Genomic DNA, 26,118 nt, shown 5'->3' with positions numbered 1-26,118 from the left:
AAGGAAGCAATGTAAGCAACTCTGAACTTCAATGCCTTCCCAACCAGGAAATGTATTTTCCAAGGGAATAGGTTTTCCTCTCCTTTCTATATTTTTTCTGTGGTTTACACTGCATTTGCTAAACATACTCTGACAGGCTGTTTACCTTGGCTTGCAATTTTGTGACCTTTTTGTGGGTTCCCTCTGCCTTTGGAATTCCACAAATATATCAATGAATGTAAGAAGCAGAAACCCACGGGGTAAAACACTTTGTCATATCAGTGACGTTGGACCTTTCCATCTGTATATAGATGCATGCTAGACAAAAATCTAGCACGCCCATTAAAACAGCTTGCAAAAGGTGAAATATATTTTTCCTTCCCCCTTTGATAAGAACCCATTTCAATTTATATTTTTTTTTTACATGAAGAAATAGGAAGTTGATAACAATCCCTATCATTTTTTTTGACAGTGTCCTGTGGGACTCTGTAATATTTCTGTTCCAACTTGTTTTAAAGCACATGGAATTCTAAGGTTTTCCTGGTGCTAGCATAGCACACCAAAATACCTACCTCAGCTGCAGACCAAAAGCATTCAAGGTCCCCTGGCAGTTCACCAGACACGCTGTTATTGAATAGAACTTAGATGCTTTATATTTGGACAGCCTCAATATTGGAAACATTGGAAATTACTAAAAACCATCATCATGAAAATATACTTTTGATCTTTTTATAAGAAAAATTTTAACACCATCATTTTAAAGGAATATTTCCTCTCCCTCTTCCACCTCCATTTGAAATAACTTTCATTTTTGCTACTGAAATATTTGAATTTCCTATGGAAAAATATTTTTGGTTTCCATCATTTGACTTAACTGTGTATTTGTATAGACAAAACTGTAAGGGTAATGGTGACACCTTACATAGTCTTCACCTCTTAGATCACTTTTAAATCACATCTGTAAGTAATCATATTGCTCTTTGTGAAATAAACACTGTATTTACATATATAAGAAAGTAAAGCCAAACATTTAGCTTGAAGACATTTTATTCAAAGCGTGTCAGCCTTCACTTGCGATAAATCCTGGAAGCCTCCTCCAATCAACCCAGCTCTCCAGTAACGCTCTGATGGGCAGACACACATTTATCCGAGTGGAAAACGGAACACTGGAGCATGACAGAGGCACTCAAATCCGTAGTATCTAATGGCAGACCCAATTTGTTTAACCAGCCTTGTTACTCCCCACAGGTCAACATGCTGTACAATCTCCAGCAAAAATGCATGATGGGACAAGGGGAATGCAAAAAAGAGCAGAGGGAAAATGGGAAGACCCCAAGAAGGAAGAAAGCCGGAGAAAGTGGCATGCTGGACTAGAGAAATAAGTGGATTTCAGGCAAACTAAAAGCCTACAGATGTAGCAATACAGTTGTAAAAAGATGAGTGCACTGCATCGTTCATTCAATAGGTGGAGAACTTTCCTCTTTTCTATTACCAATACTGCCCCTCTCACTGAGACTGAAGTATGTTTTCCTCAAAGACCAAAGCACAGAAACAAAAGACACATCATGTGAGATGAAAATCAAAATGACACAAAAATTAAATAATTGGTAATAATGAAACTGCAGGTACTTGTGCATTATTTTTCACTTTATGTAAGAGGAAATATTACTTTTGTTATTATTTTTTTTCCCCTCCAATAAGGCCAGGCCAGGTAGTACAACCACCTACCACCCAAGTTTGCAAGCTTCAGAACAGCTGTTTAATTAATTACTTTGCCTTTCAGAAGCATTTATTTACATCATACTGTTTCGTATTTGTTGCCAGACAGCAGTATCTATCATGAACCTCAGACTGGGAAAGATTGGCCCATTCAGCCCAGTAACTACAAGGTTCCTGAAATCACAAACCACTAGCAGTGCACATCAAAGTTAGCTATTAATAACTCCACTTGCTAGTCAGGTGGCAGAGAAAAATCCTCAAATGGTATAGAAAGCAAATTTCCTGGAGGAACAGAAGGGAGAGGGCACCTTGGCTGACACGGTGACCCTGTGGCACCACCAGCAAATACTCCATGCAGGGTAAAAGTTCAAAAAAAAATTATTCCGCTCAACGTTATCAGAAATATTTGACTAGGGCTACTTTGAGTGAAAGTATAGTCAGGCTATTGGAAGAAAACTGTTGTTTTAAAAACTACCTGATATAAAATAGTAACTATTTAAAATATTCCCTCTGGATTTTGTCTTTCCAATACGAATTTCTGAAAAAAGTTACCCAGAGTCATTTGACTCCAGTTCCTGAGGCTCACAGCATGGGCAATTCACCCTTAGCATTCATCCTCTCTAGGAGGATTTGGTAGTGCCTTCCACTATAAGAGGAAACTCCTTTGGATATCATTACAGATTATCCAACAATTGAGAAAAGAGTTACGTTCTACATTTTCTGTCATGCTTTATGTTTTAACTTAAAAACAGAGAAAAGATGATGGAACAGCAATGATTTGACATGAAATAAGTTTCCATAGTAGTACCTGTATCTGCTGATCTTACACACACTGTGTTTTAACAGTCACTGGAAAGAAACAGCATACCCAGATATAATCCAAATAAATAACCGATGAGGTCAGGTTTTTGTACTCAGAAAATGATGTTTAATTATACACAAACATCACTTCCAGCCAATACAGCAAATGAGCATAAAAACCCCAAGTATCCTGCCATGTCTAAATTTTCCATGAAATAAAGATACTCAAGGTATAAACAGAGAACATTTCTAACTGCCATTCACCAAATATGGATTGTAGTTTCTGCGCCAACCTACTTTGAATACATTTATTTTAGAATATGCAGTACTGTACATTAGGAACTGCCTTATGGAAACACAGATTCATTCACAAATGTTAGATGGTTGCCATGGTGTTCTCTATTTAATCTTTCCTCATACTGATTTGTAACAGCCTGAGGCTTCTAACACAACCGCACAACTCTCTCTGTATTTCTACCTTGTTATTTAGGACACACGAAAAACAAAAGTTTAATCCTTAGATTTCAATTTTCTTCCCCTTCATTCACTGTAAGCCACTTTGATCATAAATATACATTTACAACACTGCAAGTGAAAGGGAAAAACAAGACAGAGTTCAAACCCCCAAATTCTACTGTTCAAACATTTGAACACTTCTCGTGAAAAGAAAAGGATGCACTGGTGGTTCGATTTGGAGAAATTAACTGTTGCATTATTGCTCTCCAGTCTACCAGAAAACACATTTGCATTTTCTGTGCATCTGCTGAAAAGTTAAGGCACCATGTGAAGCTGAGACACATACATTTTGCATAGTAGCTTTTGTCACTTGGTCAACTAGTGTCAGAGCACTGCATGTAAAAATAAAAAATCCAAAGAAATGCACCTCTTCACCCTCCTCCCCAAAAGTCTCCTTTGTATCAAAAGTTTACTTCAGTGCCAATTGATAAACTGAGTATTGCTGAAAACATATCCTTTCCCTGATGACTAGTAAATTGGCACGTAAACACCTCTAGGAAATAAATCATCATGACTGGTATCAAGGCACACTGGAAGCACTTAAGTATCTCCATCTTAAGCACATGAATATCCTGTAGTCTCTGAAAGTAACTTCTGCCTTGTGGGGAGGAAAGGGCATTAACTTTTCCACAAGAATAAGAAATTGTAAACTAGATACATTGTTACATGTACTTCAGGCTGTAAACCAAAACAATTCTATATTCGGACAGCAACGCTGTAATTATTTAAGCATGTGTTAAACTACTGACATGGAAAAAGCATATAAATGAGTATTTTCAGGAATATAGCAACCACAGAATTCAGTCCTAGATAGCCTGTGCTGCAAACTAATTTATAATGGTATAACTTCTATTGATACATTATTTCGAGCACTTGAATAAGAATCTTATAGAAAGAGACACTATAATCCTGCAGATCAACAGTGGAGGCAAGAAGGAAAGAAGATTGTTTTCCAAACTCCTCCTTTTAAAAGACCGATTGCCAAATTTCTTAGAAGATAACCTGTACTTATCTTCTTTGTATCAAAGAATGGCAGGTATTGCCAATGCCAGTCAGGATAAGAAACATGTTTAGCTCTCTTTAAATAAGGGTTAAGTTTGGTCTAAAAATGGCACGTTATGAGTAGAACAGAGATACAAAACAAAAAAGTGCAGGAAATTTCATACCAACATTACTATTACTATATATCAAAGACAAAGATGAATTTGGGAAAATCGGAAAGCTTGGAAAAACATATTGACACATGTGAATTAGCTTGCCAGTGATGGCCCAGTCCATTTACTTACCTTGGCCTTCATCCTAAAATGCAAAGGAAGAAGTTCCATGGGGACTAAGTCTCCATGAGTTTCCATTGCTCAGTGTTACTATGCTATGCTTACCTTTTTCCTATTTGACTACAGATTCTCCTGTAGCCATATAAAATACAGTGAGTAAAAAAGATTTTCCACAAAACTAAGAAGTCGTTCAGAAGGGTTATTTTTCAAGGACTAGAAAATGGATAAGATCTACATAAAACATTTTCTTGTACTGTTTCACCTCCAATCCGTCTGCTTTCTGCTACTGACTGCCTGTGTGGACCACAGATTTCTTTAGTATCCTGCACAAGTTATGAATTGAAATAATAATGCATGTAACAAAAATGGTAACAAGACAGAGTATTCTTATTGTGCTGCACACTAGTACTCCTATTCTTCATCATCTGCCCCCCCCCCAAAGGAATACCTGTACAATTTATTATTAATATTATTATTATTATGTACTTACAGTACAACACCACGTGGAAATGGCCATCAGAATTCAGGATAGTGCTGCACTGGACTCTATATTCTCCAAAGCACATTTCCCTTCATAAAGAGGCAGCCCATTGCTCCCAGACAGTGCACCAGCTCAGTAAGTATCCTACATCATATAGTACTACACTCTCCAGATTTTGGAATTAAACACCTTACCAACATTTTCCCAGTACTTCTCTGTAAAGTCTGCTATATTTTATCCTGGGAATTACAGCAATCATACTAAATCTCATGTTCCTACTGTAGAGATCAATATTTTGTACAAAACCAAAAACAGTAATGGAGCTCGGGGTTCACATCAACAGCCAAGGCTGTAAAGCATTCTTTCTAATCCACTACAAAATTTCTGCCTCTACTCACACTGTTCACAGTGGTCAATGTATCTGCTCCAACTTCTGTGAATTTATAATCATGTTTTTACCATTGTTTTTCAAGCAGCATTTTAAATATTTATTCTAGTATCCCAAATGGTAATTTTTTCTTTATGCACATTCCTTATATCCTGGAATGTAGCGATGGCTCCAGTCAACGATGTGAAGCTACTGCCTAAGCAATTTCCTAGCAATATTCAAAAGCATATTTTGGAAAACAAACAAACAAAAAATTCCTAAGGGGCATTTTCAGCATGTGAAGATTCATCCAGGGCAGTGCAGGCAGCACCCCTTCCCCTCAAGCACCCTCTGATGATACAGCAGCATTACACACCTGGTTGTTTCCCCTCTTCCTTTTCCCTCCCTCCTGCCTACCTCAATGGAGACTGGGGCTCTATCTATGTTTATTTAAATGAAAACACCTTTATTTCTTTAGTTCAGCAATACAATAACATATGGTCTCTTGGCTGCCACACTAGCACACAGGATTTACCGATCCAGGACAGACCATTTGTCATGAAGTCCAATATCCTGCTTCAGGACAGGCTAGTAATTGCTACTTGAACAGAAAGTGAAAAACCCCTATAATGTAATCGACCAGTCGCATAACACCACAGGAGGCAGAAAAAATGTGTTCCCAACCCTAGCAGGAGATCAGTTTTCACCTAAAGAGTGTAAGGAGTTTCCTCTCACTTCAGTTTACCCAGTTATAAGTTAATGGTCATAAAATTATGCAAACCTATTTTTAATCCAGCCACAGTATATGAATCAAAGGCTAGACTGAAGCAGTACTTAATAATTGCTGGTAGTTTACTGGTCTCCCTCTTCTCATGTTACTGTCAGAAAAGGAAAAGATCTATTTATTTTACCTTATAAAACCCCTCGGACACTCCCACATGACCATCTAACCTTTACTGCAATAAGTAATCTTCCTTTTTGCAGTTTCTCATGCACATGCATCTTCTCAGATATCCTGATGATCAGATGAGAACAGATTAATGTAAATTGCATTACGTTTCACTTCTACTTTATCCTAATGGAGCAGCATCAAGTGCAAGACAGGACTGTTACTGATAAGTCTGACTGACAACATTTGCTGGTAATGCTGCCTAACTACAATTTCACGTGAGCAACTTATTTCATTAAAATGTTGATAACACACATGAATAAGCAACCACAGCATCTAGTGAGAGGGAGAGAGGAAAGGAAGTGGACAAGGGGAGGAAGAGAAGAAAGAGAAGCTGTGTAATGTGAAGAAACACAACTGTCCGCCTAGGAATAGGACAGTTGGTACATCTGCTATTCCTGCTGATTAAACAGGAGAAAGCTGCTTATAAACCTGTTGGTGAGCCTATGGGCTTAACTGTACGTAGACTTTCAGTAACCAGAAAGCATCAGGGAGGGAGTGCGTGGTATGTATAATCCGGAATATTTAGACACCCCGGTAACTTTAGATTACTCTGCTGGGCCTGCCTTTGCAGCTTCCATTTCTCTTGATATCAGGACTTCAGAGAGTCACACCAGAAACTACAGGTGGCTACAGGGTGTGTCTACATCCCTGAGCTCCGGTGGTGATGGCTCACAGCATGTTTTTGTGCCCCCTTATAGTAGACATTTACTTCTATCTTTTAATAAGTAGTGGGGCTGGTGCAGGGGAACTCCATCAATAACAACTGTTTCCAGAGTACCCTAGACAGAAGCAAGACCCAGCAGTGCCACACTCATTTTCAAAGAAAATAACTTCAGTCTACACCATTAGAAACGCAGCCAACTACGGTAACATGAAAAAATTTTAGAAGCAATAAATTAGGATTAGGACCGTTTACAAAAATATTTTGATACTGTGGACATAGTTTACTTTATTCAAACAGCTTGCTTGAGATTGAGAGGACCAGGAAGGAATTTTAAGGAGCCTAAAATGTTTTTTAAGTCAATGAGTGTAGTCTCTGGTGTGAAAAAGGAGTAAGGGATTATGTCAACTGCCCACTCATCAGCAATCACTCTCCTAACACTCAACTGGACTGTGAAAATAGATTTTAAATTACTTGTGAAATAATATCCATTATAGTGTCCTCCAGCAACAGTGGATACTAAAAATGAGTGCTGGATCTACTGTAAAGGAGGGAAAAGCGGGTGGGCAAGAATGCAGTGATAGCCCATAAGTTTGTGCAGCGTGTCCTTCTGATCACATCATGTAGGCTATGGTGTCCTCCTGTTCTGCTCAGAGAAGCATCTTCTTCTGTTTGCCTTTCTTATGTTGCACTCTGATTTGCTTAGAGAGTACAATTTTGCAGCTATGAACCCTTTCTGCAGAACTAAGTTTACTCTTTTTGAAGCTTAAGAAATGTGCGTTACAAAGTAGTCTCCATTATAACCATACTGCGTTTTGGTTTTCTAATTTTTTATCTTCTTTTACTGCCTGCAGTATCTGCTTTGTCACATTTACAAAACTGTTATCATGAGAATGGTATTAAGCAACTTTTAATAAGCAGTAGAGAACCCAAAGGAATGTGTATACTTCTGGATACAGTAGACACCTCTGCCACAGTCTGAACTATAGACAGTAGCTAAACCAGCAGAACAGGACCAGCTGAAAGATGAATTAATGTTTGAAAAATCTGATAATCAAAGAGTCAATTTTTTCTGGTATCATGGCAAATCCAAAAGTAAGAGCTTTCTTAAAAAAAATAAAGTAATAACAATAAAAAGACACTACAAGGAATCACAATTTTGTTTAATGAAATCAGAATAGATAAGAAACAGAGCCAGATACTTCTTTTGACATGAAAAACCACTTATTTTTTCTTCAGAAAATAAGAAAGCAGGATACATGAGTCTATTGGACTCTTTTGCATTCATTAAGTTGAAATAATATTGTTACAACTGAACTCACAGGAAAAGAAATAACCTTTGTAGGATTAATCTTTTTTCTTTAGATGTAAAAGAACAATTTTTAGATAACCAAAGGACTGTGGTCCTAAATGAATCTAATTTCTTAAAAACTTTGATCCCTATCCCCTGCTCTCATCTTCCATTTAGCATTTAAACCTCTCTTGAACTGGTATCACTATTCAGTTGTCTTGCAAATAGACCGAGCAACTAAAAACCAAAACCAAAAAAACCCAACCCCACAAACACCAGGAGAAATTACTCCACCAGCTGCCTTAACACAAGTTTTATGGCATTTTCTACACACTGCTCCTAAAATGCCACCTTCCTGCCACCAGTAAAACATCAATGTTGCTACTAAGGACTTCAGCTTATATTAGCTATTTCATAGTAATTCTCTCCTATCAGTATTTCAATTAATCTAAGGCACTTGAACGCTAGAACTCATCCCAGTCATTTAAATTATATGACCCCCTTTTAGACTTTGAATAAAAATGATTTACAAGTAATTTGTGTTGGGGAAAAAAAAATGTAAAAAAGAAATTGTGTATTGAGGAACGAGAGTTCTTATGCTTTTTATAATTCCATATATTAATGGAATCAATCCTATCCAAATGGATCTGACTCGCAGAACAGAGCTGTAATAAATTTTAACTTTAGTATGACTTCACTTTTGCTGAAGAAGTTATAGACAATGATGAAAGAGACATTTAAGTATCACTGATATGTAGAGTCACCTAAACTGAGCCCAGCCCACCTATATGTGTAGCATCTCATAAAAAACAGGTGGCTAAAATAGAACACACTGAAATTCTAAGGCAAGAGCTGTAAGAAAAGAGCTTTAAGGACTGGTCTTCACTATAACATTCATCTCTGCTCTCAGAGTCAGTGGGTTTTGGTGGTGACCGTTTTTTTTTCCAGTTTGATGCTGACTGTATTTTTTCCAATTTGAAGCCTTAGAAATTCTGGGGGACTCCTCACTGTTTTCTGAGTTTTCAAATAGGGGTGGCAGCAGTAACCCCTGCATCTTCAGAGTGGGGGTTGGGGGAAAAAAGCACAAATCCCAGCAGCCCAGCTACTTAGTGACATGAGTTGCCATGATCATCGTCTGCACCAGTTCCTCTTTAAATACGGAGTTCATTTAAAGGTCTTTGTCCAGTTATTCAAAGCCAACTTGAACTTTGTACTTACCCAAGAGATAACTTCACCCTCTGTAATCACAATCCATGAGAAGCATTTAAGACTATCTGACAGTAAGGACAGCCCATCAGTTGTCCAGAAAACAATTTTCTTGGGAACTAGACCTTGATAAGGAACTCGCTGCCCTCAAAAGCCCCAGAATTAATACCTACTTTATGTGAAGAGGGTTTTTTTTTTCCTGAATCTATGCTTGATATTAGTGTGTTCTTCACGCATACATCAATATTGCCTCTATAATGCACTCAAGGCAAAACAAAAAATATTACTCTTTTTTTTTCCCCCGGGGGGCAGGGTGTGGGTTAGAATTTCATCTTTCTAGACAAAAAAGATGCTGACATTATTCTTTCATCCATGTGCTCTGCTGATGCTGTAAGATGCTTCCATGACAAGGGGTCAAATAGAAGCAAAATATCTGTCCTCTTTTTTATTGAAGCAGTTAGGAGTTGCAGTTGTGTATCCACATTTTACTCCACATGCCAGATGTACAGATTTGTACAGATTTTTTTTGTACAAGAAAGGAAGCTCCACGTGGTGTAAGTTGCTTATTGTGTCTTATATTACACAGAAAAGTCTCTTTAGAAAATTACACAACAAAATGTTCAGCCTTTTTATTGTGTTTATCATAACTTATCACTGCATAGTATGCATTTGAAACAATGTCAAAAAAAAAGACAGCTAAGCAAATATTTTCCTTCTTTGCAGCTGCTGACTAAAGACAGTGTTAGTATGTTTCGTCTTGATACACTTGTTCCAGTCTTGTCAGACTGAGCCAAATCTTCTAATTTTTTAACCCTTCTCAATAATTTCCTAATGATACATTCATTAGGAACACATATGACTGTTGAAGCCAGTTGGATTACGGTTTCTACCACAGAACCTTGATGTTCCCTTAATGAAAGGGAATAGCTTGGGCACAGTTCAGTCACAATGGATCTGAAGTGAAGGCAAGTAGCTTACAAAAAGTTTAGGGAAAAGGGAGGTAGTGAATTTAATGCATGTGGCTTTGTATCATAAAGCATCATCCTAAGAACCCTCAGAGGAAGAACATTCCCGGTATTAAGAGTTAAGTATTTAATTTGATGTGAAGAGGAAAAAAAAGTCACAGAACTACTCACATAGGTTTTACCCCATGTTAGCACTGACAGCTGCCTTCAGCTTAACTAATTTTCTTCAGGCAAAAGTTCTACATACTGCACATATTAACTAGACAAGCTTTGGGAATTCTTTCAAAACATTATAGGTAAATGCTTCACTTATACAACTACAGGAACAGATTCACATATGCAGCTGCTAAAAGCCGCCCCACCCCCCAAAAAACCAACATCAGACTATAGCTCATACTTTAAATTATTAGACTGAAGAGAGTCAGAAATGAGTATAGCTATCCTAATATGAAGATGATAGTCAAATGGCATCTATTATTCAACTATCAGTTGGTTCCACATTCTTTTACTCATGTATTTTATCCTTATCATCTTATCTACAGTAATTGCACTTTGGATTTGTGACACATTTCTGTGTTTTATTATATATAATAAAAGTCAAACAGACTGTAATCATCTGATGATTAGAAAGAACAGCTGCAACCACCTCTAAGATGAACAACTAGAGCCATTCTGTGCACAGGGAGAGAGCGACTTTGACACATGCTACTAACCTAAGAAAGATATTTTTTTTCTTTTCCTATTGCAGCCTTGCATTGTAATGCTCGAATGTACAACCTACTCACAACATCAGACTGCCTTTTAAAGGCAACTATAGCATCCATGTTCTTCCTGGAAGAAAGGTAAATCTGTGTCTTCCTGTCACAGAGGAGTTTATCACAAAGCTGTTATCACTGCATGTTCTCAGAGACAGAAAACAACAAATTTGGACAACAAGAAACAATTGAGCAAAAATCAGTCCCTCCTAGTCAAGAAGAGTTACGGCATGTCCCTGATGATATGAGCTGTAAGGCACAGAAGTCTAATGGCCTCATAATTAAAACAGCATTGAGGGGCCAGCATCATGGAAATAATTCCCTGTCATATCAGCTATCATATGAGCAGAAGAAAGGTTGCTTCTTTTTTTCACCAGAAAGGGCAGGCATACAGAATGTAAATCCACTATGCCTCTGTTAGCTACAAATTCCCTTATGTAAGGAAAATTCACTGCCAGTTCTATCATCTGAACAGTACTGCACAAAACAGGCAGGAGATTGCATCCTTCTCCTTTTTTGTTTGCTTGGTTTGCTGGGAGATTGTTTTGCTCGTAAACTTTTTCTTTCACAAGTCACAACTGAAATCAAACAAAGCGTACAAGACTGAAATTACTGCAATACTGCAGAGATTTACATATCCTTATCATCAACCAAATAATGTAAATCCCTTCCAAATTAGAGGGTTTTTTCACTTTGAAAAGGACACAGTGGGATTCTTAACATTTTGCCCATAGAAAGGGTGCAGTGCAGATGAAGTAGAACTGTTGTTTAAAAAATCATTAGCTGTATTTTAAGCAATGCAGAGATGAACTGCGTAAATTTCAACCACATCACAATTGTAAAACCAGGACAAAAGTCACCTGGAGAAATACAGGCAAAATATGAGAAATTTATTCTAAAAAAACCCTATAATTTAATCTTTGTTTCCAAAACATACAGAACACAGCAATCATGCTTAAGACTGGTGAGAATTAGCACAACAATTACGACTATGCATGCAAATGCTGTTCCAGGTGAAGCTGGGTCAGGATAGCTGGTCATAAACATAGAATTTGCTGTAATGCAAATGCTCTACCTTAGTAAATACTGCAAGTTGAATTGCAAGTGAAAACAGGGTGGGAAAAAAAGCCATGCAGGATCACGCTGGTTCAGATTCAGGAAAGTATTTGAAGTGGAGACTAGACTGGTACCTTTAATGTATCTGTAAAATGTGGTATTTGTTCTAGATTAAAAGACCTCATAGAATAGCTTGAAATGTCAGAACTGACTTCGGAGAAATCCACCTGTGGAAGTCAGGTCAGCCAGATACAGGCAAAAACTTGCCATAGCTTCAGGATACATATAGGACATTTCTTATTCACCACTACCATTGTTTTCCTGTTATAGAACTACATTAAGCAAAAAAGTCTTACATAGCTGGATATGTTTTTGTCTTATTTTCTTCCACTGTGTAAGCAATATTTGAATTACTATGAGATTTAAAAGCTGCTAATTATCTTAAACTAATATACTGTAGTGTATTCTCTCATAGGCCCAGTGAACTGATGCTACAGGGCGTTACAGCATACAGCGATGATGGAGCAAGCTCTGGAATTGCACAGAACGTGCAGCTTAAGAAGCAAGTAGATGAACTGAAAAGTGTGACGATGACCACTGCAGGTAACTCTTGAGGTTCTCTCATACACTATAGAAGGGAGAGAAAGATATCCTGGTACAAACTGTACACTTCTGCATAGAAAGTCTAACGTTACTGGGCTGGTTTTTACCTAGTTTCAGTCATAGGTCAGAACTAAAGGATCAGGTCACTGTAAGGTATAGAGTTATAATACATTAAATTTCATGTCATATTTTATTCTGTCTTTTGTCATAGAAACTTGCCTTTGGAGAAACTGTCGAGTACTCTACAGCAACAAATCAGTATTGTGTTTCAAGATGACAGAAACACAGTGGAGTAATAAATAGTATGGGATGCAGTCAATAAAACCCCTTAGCTTTCCTACAGAAAGTACTGGAAAAAGATTAAATAATTTTATTAAGAACTACAAGAGATAAAAAACACAAGACATTACTTATAAAGAGATATTACTCAGATAACTGGTAACTTACTTGGCCTGTGTAGAATTATTTTACATAGTTAAACTCACTGTGTTTTAGTTATTTCCTCAACTTGTCAATTATTTATACTCCCTTCACATCAAACAAGGTACACACATTCTCTTCCTTTACTGAGTTTGTTACCGAATTTCAATTTCATAGGAACCCTAGCCATGTTTTTTCTTTTGGTTAAAGACAACACTATAACTCTTTTTTTCAGAGGGTCATATCTTCCAAGCCAAAAAGCCCAATGTGCCCTCAAAAGTGCACATATCAGGAATTGCATTCATACAGCTTCCTGGTATCCCTGCACAAATATGAGCATGATAAGATTATGACCGAGTGAAGATTATGACTTATTACTGTTTCTTAATTTGACCAGTACTTTTGTATTCAGCACATTGTTTACTTAAAATAAATGTACTCCCATTAAAATAATATTCTAGTTATATTAAAAATATTTTAACTTATCTTACTTTTTTCTTTGCAAGTGGACGAATGAGTCACCCTACCTGGATTTTCTTTCACTTGCCACTTCACTCTGGCATATGCAAAGAAAAGAAAAAGCAAGCTAAGTTTTCATTTAAAGAAAAGAATTACTGTGTAAAGGGAGTGCACTCATCTGAGCAAACATATGTTTATAGCACTTAGTATTTTAATTATATTTGACATGGCCTTGACAATTACTCCCTTCAGAATTATGAAAGAAAGATATCTGCCCATCTGTTATGAACCTCAGCTCCCAAATTAAGGATAAGCGCAAAAGTAACCTCTAAGAAATTCAAATTTGTTATCAAAAGTTGATACAAGATATAAAAACAACTCACTAGGAGTTAATTAGAAAAACTGAAAGCAAGAATCAAATCAAATGTGTATACAAGGTATTCAAAAATAAAACCCCAAACAGAAAAACAAACCAAACAAAAAACTACTTTGAAAGAAAAATCTTGTGTGAAGTACCTCTCCAGGAACACATCAAAGGAGGATAAGCCATTCAAATGACATGTTTTATCTGTTACTGAATTTACTGAAAAGAGTTCAGACAATGTAGCACTATTCACACGCTGGGGTTTTTTTACAATGTGTTGCTGTGATGTCAGACAGATACAGGATACAAGAGTTTAGGATCTCTCCCCTTTCACACACCCACAGGAAGCATATATAATGTCAGACCCTGCTGCCTCACAAAATATCCAGAACACAATCAATCGGATGGCTTGGTTAAGAACTACATCCATCCTGATGCCTGTTATATCACGGTTATTTCTCTCTCAAGCTACAAAGCCTTTAGCTGCAAATCATAGGAAGGAAATACAGGTTCCACAGATACCTGTGCCAGTGATTGAGCAGGCAGAATACTTATTGAAGTTGGGAAAAATGCAATACCATTAAAGAATGTCAATTAATGCAACGCTGTAAGTGCTGTTTTTCATAGAAAACCGAGTACTTGACCATTAAAGGCAATTAAAATATTGTGCAGTAGGGTGTCGGGTTTTTTTGTACAGGGATGTTGTAATTTGTGTCATTACCTGAATTCCACTTCAGGTAACTTGCTTACCCAAATTTTCTCTGTAAAAATTAGACATTCATTGCTCTAACGTTCTGTCAAGAATATTTTCCCAGATGTCAACACTTTTATTTGAGAGAGAGATTAAATATTTCACATTTTTCTATCATAATATATCTGTGGCCCAGATACTAAATGCAGAAGGAAAAATGGGGAGAACCCAAAGTTTTCAAGCATGAAATCCTTCTCTAGCACTGCAAAAGAAAATCATGGACTAATACTTTAAAAGATGCATTTTATAAATATATTGACATGCAGGTGTCATATTTTTGCAAAACTTGAGCAACACTTCTGTTTCATCCCCCACACCTCCCTTCCAATTTTTCTAAGTTAAAGGAAAAGTAACTTACTTGCAAATGTCATCTTCTGGGTCCTCAAGCCCAAATCTTTCATCAAAAGTAAGCTGTATCCATACATTTTCGTCTACTGCTACTAATCTCCACACTAGCACAGTATTGCGTGGGTATGTGTGCGGAAACTTGGGGCTGTGAATACTTCCATTAGTAGTCACAGTAACTATCTTCTCATGCTGAGGATCCTGCACGCCTATAGTAAAGACAGAAAACAGATGCATGAATACTCATTTCTTCTCCTTTTCCTTAAAGTGTTTGTATAGTATGCACAGATTTTGTTTTGTTTGCTTTTCTTCATCTTGCAAGGAATTTCTGCTTGGAAAATCTGTATAGTAACAACAACCCAAAAGTGATAAGTATTACTTTGCTAGCAAAAAGTTATTCAAACCCAAGCCTCAAGTGCTGTTCAGAAAGCAGAACAGATGTTCAAGTGGAGCTAAGAGAAATGTGACTGCAGACACCTAAATGCAAGACTGGACTACTCACAGAAACCCAGCAGCCCAAGGGACTACATCATGCACCCTGCTGGTGGTTTCAGTTCTCTGTTACTGGAGATTGCACAGAGATCACAGGAGGGTACAGGGACAGGTCTGCTCACACCTCCCACAAAAGGGATGGCTTAAATTTGTCTCTTGTTAATGGAGACTGTCTTACATTTATTGAGTTCAGTGATAAGGATTTTGATGGCTGCCTCCTTCCTGAGGGCTGTATCAGAACAAAGTTATCCCAGTACAAGAATGAAACTGGGACATGCTTAGGAAACTTGGGAAACTCACCAAGTATAAGAAATTAGGCATGTACTGATAAGCCTCAATCAAGGGCATTCCTCAAAATTTTTCACAGCACTTTTAGACTAAACATATGTAAAATTAAATGAATGTTTTACAATGCAGCAGGAAATAAATTCAAAAGAAATAAGCCAACTACATTTGATTTTTAAAGCACACAGTAACACTGAAACTACTGAAAAGACCTCTTCAGGTCTCCATAACTGCAAGGAGTTACCAAAAGGAAACGACTCCTTCGGTGAGCAGCAGCCGTGCCCAACAATTCTCTTCACAGTCTCACAGAGACCTCATTCTCAAGTGCCCAACATTCACAAGAATTCATATTCAGCAGCTGGAATCAGCTCATATTGAGTATTTAGCTGCAAAAAACAGGCACTGACCTGATCTGGATACATTTCAACATTGTGACATAGGGTGATGAGATCTCTAAACCACAAAATTTAATTCCATAAGCACATCAAATGAAAAAACCCTCCTTATGCTATAGCACATGACTTTTACTAACTTTGGCTTTTTCTAAAAACCTGTATACAGTCAGGTTTGACATTTCAGTCAGTAAATCATAGGAATTCTCAGAGTTACTTATTAATAACTTTAGTAACAAAGTCAGCTTGTAGTTTTGTACTGGAGAGTTATTAATATTATTTTGTTTTCAGCTATTCATTGTCTCTTTCAGTTAGATACTGTATCTTATTTTTCTGATTGTCTTATAACCAGCATTGAGGAACATTCATTTGAAGCTATGTAAGACATATATGCTTCAGTCTACAAAGAAAAATACACTGCAATTGTACCTTGTTACAGCTACATGTAAAGGCTGACAGCTAAATGAATGCAGTGCAAGAAAAGAAGGCCACAGAAACAGCATTGCTATTTTAAAAGGATTAATCTATACTTAAATACAATTTAAAGTCTGATGGACTTTTCCTTTCTATTCTTTTGGACTTGCGCCTTCTACTTCTGATATGAAAATGGTAAATTTTCTTTTAAGTGGAATTGCTGCTTGTGTAACACTGATGGATTGTGGACTTGCCAGTATCCACGCACAGTTGCAGAGGACTGACTGTCTTGTGTACAAATAAGAGAGGACAGCATGCAGTAATAAGAAAAAAGCACAGAAAAAGGGCACATAAAGCAGATTCCTAATTTAGACACTTCATTGGGTTTTTGTTAGCTGAGTCACAAGCATTTTTCTATAATGTATAGTATGTCAGCTGAGAGCTGCACGCTAAACACAGGAGCCAACAATAATAAAAATTTCTTTCCCAGAGATTAGTACACCAGAGTGGTATTTCCAAAGTATGCAAAGGACCACCATTTCAGACAAACATGTCAAAGTGTGGTGTCTGACGACACTATATTCAGTGGTTTATTTTGTCTTTAAAAGCACACACAGGATTACAAACCACGTTATATTTCACAACATACTAAGAAAGTGTTTTCTTCTGTGTCATCAGGACAATGATAACAACAGCACTGCAAGTAAGGACTGTGAAAAGTCCAGGCATATCAAATGAGAAGTCAATAAAAAGGGGCAAAGGAAACAAAAGGCATGTGGCAATCTAGTGAACAGAAGTTGCGGCATCTCCAGTACCTTCAGCTCCTCCATTTGTAAAGGAAAAATATCTATTTACTTTAGCACACAACAGTGTTCCATGAACATATCAAATTCCCACACACACCACTTGCTCCATTTCAAATATTTGCTCTCACACAATGGAATTTCTTCTCTTACAAAAGAATTATTTTGTATGACTACAAAGGCAAGTAATTGCTGTCACTGGAGAATGAAGCTTGTTATTTGTCTTCAGATAAGCTGCAATATTCCTTTTTATCTATTCTACATAAATTGTACCACTGTACCTCAAAAAGCTAGCCTTTCCTACTGAGTTCATGCATGTTCTGAAAATTTGAGTAAACTCTGTGAAGAGCACAGCTACCTGAATGTGGCTAAGATGAGACTATAGTCTCTATTCTTTGTGGAATGACTTTGCAATTCCTGGCTTTATTTTAGGGATAAATCAGTCCAAGTTACACTTAAAAGGGAGTAACAAGTTCAGTCAGATTTACAGCGGTCAGCTGTCTAACTCCTAAGCTATATACATTGCTGCCGTGATCTGTCTGCCTTTCTATTAACAACCATCCTCCCCATACTCCCCTCCCCCACAAAAAAAGAAGAAAAAGATTATTACTGTACAGATAGCATTGAACAACCCTGAAGAATCAGTTTAGGCAAGGACTGAGGTAAGCAAGGCACCATCTCAGCCAAGGGGTAACAATACCACGCAAGGGAAATTCAGGCAGACAAGGACCAAAACAACGTATTTGCATCTTCAGTAACAAGCTTCATCAGAAGATGGGCAACTGAGATCACCTGCAAGAGAAAGTCCTGAAAACAGGGCACACTAGATGGGAAAAATCCCTAAGCTGACCCAGGGATATGACATGGTTACGCTTATTAGGAAAGGACAGCACACACTTAACAGAGGCCTGAAGTTGAAGAATGAGTCACCGCAGTCGTCTTTGATGTGGTACAAGATGCTATCACCAGATTTATATATCTATCAATGTAGAAAGTCTGCCCCTGAAAATTACAAGATTCCAGGCATTCTGAAAGCACGGCAATGCCTAACTCTTACACAGACGTGGTAACGCAGATGAAAAACCACGGTATCACCAAACAGATCAGCAGATGCCACTGTAAACTGAAATTAAACCCACCGACTAGACAAGCTCATTCCTGCCTACTTCAAAGTAGGTCTCTTCCCCCATGGGCACAACACATTTCACGAAAATCAGCGCTGACACTTTTTAAATATAGCAAATACCTCTTTCTTAGTACATTGTAATCACTACATTTTAGTGAGGGTCATGAGTAAAAGACAAATCACATACAGTTCAGGACACTGACGAGGAGCTGCAGAAAAAGAGAGGAGCACCATGGTTAGAGTAAAGGCCTTGGCACTGATTCACTTAAAAGGCTGATTGACTTAACAGGTCACACAGTACTGGTGAAATTGATTTTTTAAAACTTTTTGCTGAACCCACACTAATTTCACAACAGGACAAGATGAGAGTACTGCTGATCACACACTGTTAATATATTATTTGGTTAATTTCATTCAGTAGCCCTTAATTATGAAAACCAACTTTTAGGCCTTCAGAAACAGCATTAGCTCATGTGTGGCTATCACTGCTTTAAAACAAAACAACAAAAAAGAGCCAAATTCAAACACATGAGAAGTTTCAACTCTAAATATTTACCAATTAATATCAGAGCTATTTCACATATACAGTTTATGTTGCAGTATGTGTGAGTCCTCTGCTTTAAAACTCAGAAACAAAAGATGACAGTAACTAGTTGTTCATTACCACAGAACTTCAGAAGGAAGCAGGTTTTTTTTAATTAATCGAAAGGATTTCCTGACAACATTCCCATATAATTTTTACAACACTCCACATATGCACAGAAACCGAGACTTCATAGAAGAAATTCTTTGAAATGTAACTTAACATGCCATTTCTTCCTCTTTCACCAGACTTTCAAAAAGCGGTAAGGCTACTTTCAAAAGTAGTAACTCCAGGCATACTGGGGCACCTCTTTCTGGCCTTGATCTCTGGTTCAGTTGCCTCCAGGCACTTCTAAGCTATTATCTGAATGTAACAGTCAAAATGAAATTCATCTCTTTTGCTGGGTACAAAGGAAAAGCCCCCAAATCATCTGTTATTGGCAGAAAACTGAAGACAAATAGCTCTGTTTGATATTGTTCATATATAAAATGGATAGCAGGGCAAAGCCACTCAAAATCATACAAATGCTGCTTTGAAGGGACCTCTGGAGACCTGCAGTCCCAGCTCCTGCTTGGGTTGCAATTCCTGCTCACACCACAGCAGGTCACCCCTTTGAGGGTTGGCATTTTCTAGCCAACAATCAAACCCCCTCACGGATGGAAACTCCACAGTGCCTTGAGATAACCTGTTCCAGTGCTGTACTATCTCTCTAGCTAAGGTGTTTTTCCTAATGTCCAATCTGAACCTCGCAAGCTGCAACTTCTAGCCATGGGTATTTTCAGGGTTTGTTGCGTTTTTACACTCTGTGCCCCCACCAGGAAGAGTTTAACTTGGTCACCCTTGCAACTGCTCTTCAGGCAATCGGGAGCCTGCCATTAGACTGCCCCGTAGCCTTCTCTTCCCCAGACTAAACGAGGCCAGCCCCCGCACACTCCACTCACTGCCTGCCACCAACTAGATGCTGAGCCTTCAAGCCTGGCCATCCAGTCGATTTTCAACCTACCTAACAAGCAGTCTGTTCTTCCCACCCATTGTGCCTCAAGTACCACAAGAAATGCTTTTGAAGTATGCAGGGTTTGTTTTCATCACCAACTTTTCAAGTAGTGAGAAAAGAAAATTTCATACAGGCTTGCTGTATCTCCTAAGACAGCTTTCCTAAGTGGTATGGTTTGTGGCTTTTCTGGGTTACGTCTCCGAGACACATCTAGCTTTCTGTGGATTTTCCATTTTGAGTTGCTTCTATGCTTTGATATAGCTACCTGTTTGAAATCTTGACGTGATTCTTCAGGTATTAGTAAGAAATAAGAGAAGTGCACACACACATGCACAATATACACGTATGGCCTGTCAACTATCACAGCATGATAAATTCAACTTCTAACTAGAAATCTGCTCATTTACACAGGTACTTGTTACCTAAATTAGCAAACGTAATAAATACAACAAATAAAGTATTATATAGATGTAAAGTAACAAAGTAGAAATATGTAGGAGAAATATTACATCTTGTTTAGATTACTCCTCCCTCTGACACATACTTACCTCACACACTTGAAAAGGCATGTAAAAAAATTCCAGTTCACACAACTCAAGATGAATACATAGAGGGTTGTATTTGGTTTTTTAAATCCTACAATTTAACATACTCCTTTTTTCTTCAGTTACTATTTTGAGTTCAAACTTGTACTGTTACCTTAGGCACTGAATATCATACACTAGTTGACTGCTGGCTAAAGGTCTTTCTGCTGAAGCTATGTAAAGAACATTATGTGAAGGACTGCACACAGATGAAGTGAGTAGGGAAGCAAAAGCTTTCTAATCGATCTTCAGGAACCCTCAAGTTTTGGCAGTTTGCCCAAGAGGGAAGGCAAAAGGAAGAAAAAGAAAGGAGGAAAAAAAAAAATTAAAAAAAGACATCATTGGAGAACAGAGCATGGAACTGTAGTAACAGATTTAATAAAGTTTCCAACAGCTGCATGACTTAACGTCTTGCAGAAGATAATCATGACTAATCATATGCTAACAAACCTTCTTTGATTCCAAATTGCATCAAGAAACAAAAATGAGTTTATACTTTTACTTTACAAGTTTATACTTTATAACCTTCAAGTATTCTGCCAGCACTTTGCCTAGTACTCTGGCTTCTGCTCAAAGAAGAGGATGGCAATTAAACAGGGTTTTTTGTGCACGGTAAATCTTCCTGCAATAAAAGTAACCTCAATTGAGATCTGTTTTCAGACCAAACTCTTTTGGAAAGCAGTCTTGGTCCTGAACTTCTCAATATCTTTTAAAACTAGATAAATACTACATTTTAGCCAAGATAAAGAATTCATTTTGCTAAATTTTAGATGAGGTAACTTTTTGGTGTTATCACATACTCTAAGATCTAATTATTCTAGAGTGTTTCAATAAGCATTTATTCCAACATCCACAGGTAAAGTCTTGGCTGCACTGGAATCAATATTAAAGCTCCTGCTGACTTGAATATGAAGGGAATTCCATCTATATTAAATACATAAAGCTGTTGGAATAATTATTTTATAAGGGACTGATAATAATATCATCTGCTTTTTTCAGCCGTGGGCCAATAATTATCCTGAAATAAATATGATTATTAGTATGTTGCATATTCATAAAATAAATATACATTCCAGTCATTCAAAAATTAACAAAGAGCACTGCAATATGACAATTAGCAGTTAAACTTGTTATAGCAATATCCTTCTTTTCTCTTACGGATAAAACAAATGTTAAGCTGGTTCTTTTGATAATATTTTTCCACATTTGTTCTTGCCTCAGTTTTTTTCCTAATAACAATATTATACAGTAAGTAACCTTCACAAAACATACAGACTCTAGTCAAGGACTGCTCCCTGTCTCCATCCTCTTCCATTAAACTGCCAGCTTAAGTGACCTGACTCATCTCAGACAGAAAAGGCATCACTTAAGGAAAGAAAATTATGGCCTCTTCCCCCAACCAAAACTATTTGGATATTTAATGAATTAATCCAGAATCATGAGTTGTTCCGGAGGTGCAAATGAAGAGGCAAGGACATAACATTTCCTGCAGAAAGTGCTGTGGAAGTTTTATAGCACTATATTATAGTTAATTCCAGTAAGAACAGAATTATGTGTAGGTGCACTGCTATACAGAAATGCAAAAGTATTGATAACTGTAAGAGCATACATATTGAAAAGATTACAGACTGGATATAAAAGAGTCTCCTTGCCAAATACAGAATAAAACACTGAGAAGCTAATCTGATTCCACATCTGTACTTTGTAAGCAAGAAAAAAACACATCAGGCTATCACCAATGCACAAATTTTTAATTTTTAATGCTATTGCCTGAAGAAATATTCTTCAAGAGAAGAATAATTCTTATCGTCCAGTTTTCATTAGTCATATATGGTTTGGATAACAGCTGGGTATTTGACTCTCATCTATATGCCATTACTGTATTACATACAGTAGAGGAATCATTCAAAGTTCACTAGCAAGGATGAATGAGATAGAATTAAAAATACCTGTTGTATGCACAGCAAAAGAACAGCTGTTTATACCCCTATTTTTCTTCACTTTAAATGATTTACAATTCATTGACATATACATTATGGCCTCTAAATGCCAAAGGAGTTACCTGGAACTGAGATGACAAAAAAAAGCCATAACAAAATGTGTAACCACTCGAACTATTTTTTTTAGTTTCTAAATGGGGAGGGATGAAGTGAGAAAGAGTGGAAAGGAGAGGAGAGAGAGAGAGAGGAGACAAAAAGGAAAAAAACCACCATTCTGAATGAATCACTCCCCCTGCCTTTTCAAGGCTTGGCAGATAGTAAACAGCTCCATGATCAATAGTACCAAGGGCAGACAACAGATATAATCAGCCTAAATATCTGACCTTCACCCATCAACAGCATGAGGTCATCACAACTTCCTCATCTTCCTACAAGACCTCTCTTAACATTTTTCTTTTCTGCTATATTCCAGAGCATCAATCTGCTACATAGTATTTTTGATGTTTTCTGTATCCTATTTTCTCTTCCCCTGTAGAAGACTGAAGTGTTTTACTTATTCTGCACTCACAAGTCCTCCTATACAAAATTGTGTGAATAGATACTGAAAACTGTCAAAGTTGAAACAAAGCCGAACAGTATACAGCAATGAATCCATTTTTCAGGTGTATCTTGTGGAATACCATAACAGCAGGAGGTTCAGTCTTATTTAATAATGAACAGGTAAAATGAGTAGTCCTCAATGATAATGAAGCTCAGAAAGGGTCAGGCTTTTGAAAGCTACTTACTCAGGTTTTAACAAACACATGATTAAACCAGTCTGGGATAGGAGGAATTGCAAGTCTCCTTGGAAAAGTACAACTTACTATACATGAAAAATGTTGTCAATAGAAAAGACATGCTGTAAGATTTAATGCTGAGAGAGACCAGGAAGCAAGAACAAACAGTAAACCAGGAAAACGGTTGCCCAGCTGGAGTTATTTATATCTACTAAGAGATAATAAAGTTATTTATTTACTTTTTAAAGAAAAAAAATGTATTTTTAAAAGCTTATGTGTTTGGGAGGTTTTGGTGGAAAAAAGTTGGTGAGTATTTTCAAATATGTAATCTTTCCAATTCTTTTGCTACTCAAAACAGGTATTTTTTTTTCCTACAGGAAACTGATTTAGCAAAGCTTTGGAAAAACTTAACTAAATTCTTAAAGGTAAATAAACATCAACAGCAATTATAACTACAAATAGTATCTGTGGCAACAACAGAAACTCAAGTGAATGTGAAAAACATCACATATAAATGCTCAAACCCAGCAATATCAATTTGTTTTCAATTTTATTATGACAGCACTTATAAGCTACATCCCAAATTAGCTTTGGTAGTACTAGAGACCACACACATGCCCACACAGTATCAGTCAGTCTGTCTTGAAAGACTGTACATACCAGCTGAGGAAGGAAGGGACAGGGAAATAGAGCAGTATTACCCCGGTTTTTCAGACTGTGCATGGCACAGAGTAGTTACAAGTGCAAGAAGATAACTTCAACAAAACCATGAAATGAACCTGGATCTCCTTTCATCTCAGTTAAAAGCATTAGTTTCATTGCTATCTCTTAAAACCTACTTGTGTCTCATTTTCTAACACTAGCTATGGCTCCCTGTATGCTTTTAAATGCACGTGATTCATGTCCTTTACAGAAAAATTCTTTAAAATCTGACCCATTTGAAAATTTCACTTCTTGATCTTAAGTCAGACTTTGTTGAAAAGCAAGGCTTAATTTTATTATGCCCCTTTTCTTTATAGTTCTTTCAGTTTATATTGTGCAGCACTTGTTAAGAGCAGATACTAGTAAACATTTGGGAAAAAGATTATCCATGGTCCATGTGGAATTCAGTCTGAATAAATAGACTCTATGGATACGGTATGTGTTAAACAGATACATCTCATTTTAGGTATTATTCAGAATGAAAAATATAATCCTGTCTTGATCATGTTTCAAGAGGAAAAAAAAAAAAAAGATAAAAACACTACCCTAATCTTTGCAAATACCAGTCTTGAAATGCTTTTTTTGCTTTTTCCATTGTTTGGTATTTGTGTAGATTTTATTTTTTTAATTCTTCATACAGTAGAGCACTAAAATGATAGGAATTCAAACATTTATGAAGATCATCAGTCATATTTCAAGTTCTGAAAAGAAAGTGTTGTTCAAGAAAATTTTGAAAAGCGTTACTGGTTAGCTATATGAAAATATAATTCTAATATTTTTAGTCAGAAAATTACAGTGATGAAGTTGTGTAAGAGGAGACGTAAAAGAAAACCAAAGATTTAAGGGTTTTGTACACTACAATTGAAGGTGTGAATGCAGCACGTCGGGATAGTTTTACCTATAGAGCAAGAGTAACTATAACAATGAATTCAATGTGGCATTCAGTTCTCTGTCAAAAATGCAGAGGGTCCTAAGCAAACTAGAAAGTTTGTGCCAAACTCTTGGTACAGAAGTAACATTGCCACTTGAAACTCCAAAGCCAGCTTAAAGCTGCCTCAGGCTTGCCTTACGTATAAAGAAAATGAACCTCCAGCATATCCTTATGTTAAAAAGACAAGAGAAACAAAGAAAGTACTCTAAAGAAATTATTTGGCATCTGTTTATGTATTTTCTGAACTGGACTATGCTATACTTCCAAATTTAGAGATGAAAAAACATTACATCTTTAATATCTATTAAAGCAAAAAAAGTTTTAGCTGGTGTTAGCCTGCTAAAACAAAGCTTTTGGAAGAATATAATGCCTTCATTTCATTAAAATTTGATTCCTAGAGGATGATTTGGCAGAAAGTGGTCATGCAATATCAATACTGATCTGCAGAGATGAATGCAATGCAACTGTTATTGAACTGGAAGAACTTGAAGAAGACAGAACTCAGCACAAAACCAAACTTTAAACACTCATTTCTAGTATTTGCATGGAAGATTAAATCATGCGACTCTAGAAAAGTACTCTTCCAGAAGAGGATTTGCATGTCTAGAAGCAAGTCAGAAAGGAAGCACAAGTCCAGCTACAAAAGACAGTCTGTCTTTCTGCAAGGAGAAAATGAAAAGGTTTTGTATAGCATAAAATTGCCATATGGATGAATAATACCTTTTACAACTCCTTCTGTTAATATGCATCTCTGATCTTGCTGGTTATTGAACTCGTGTACCTGAACATCAAGGAAATCTTTTATAAACAGACCACAATGACAAGCAATCAACATTTAGAATAACTGATGAGAATTTTCTTAGGATAGGATAAAATTTCTAGCTTCAGTGAGAGAACTCTTGCAATTCTCTCAACTTTAGATAAGTAAAACATATATAATTTTCAGTCAATTGCAAGTGGTATGAGCCTACCTGCTCTTTCAGCCTTTATTCACACCAGAGACTTCATAGAAGTCAGATGAACAATCTTTTCACATTTGTACGCAATTTATCCTTACTTTACTCTGACCTTTCTATTTTTCCAAAGACAGACTGTAAAGGCATACTAGAGCAGCCATAAGAGACCTATGTC

General features: G+C 36.9%; 1 protein-coding gene across 1 annotated transcript in view; it reads right to left on the bottom strand.

The window, feature by feature from the left end:
* The window catches only part of PDGFC (platelet derived growth factor C), a 140,674-nt gene that overhangs the window by 41,616 nt on the left and 72,940 nt on the right, over positions 1 to 26,118 (bottom strand). Inside the window, exon 2 of the mRNA XM_030026148.2 lies at positions 14,979 to 15,174. Coding sequence (XP_029882008.1) covers positions 14,979 to 15,174 — 196 coding nt within the window. The remainder of the gene's footprint in view (positions 1 to 14,978; positions 15,175 to 26,118) is intronic.

The sequence above is a fragment of the Aquila chrysaetos genome, chromosome 1 (assembly GCF_900496995.4).
Source record: "Aquila chrysaetos chrysaetos chromosome 1, bAquChr1.4, whole genome shotgun sequence".
NCBI classification, from domain to species: Eukaryota; Metazoa; Chordata; class Aves; order Accipitriformes; family Accipitridae; genus Aquila; species Aquila chrysaetos.
This window is presented reverse-complemented; position numbering and strand designations above follow the sequence as displayed.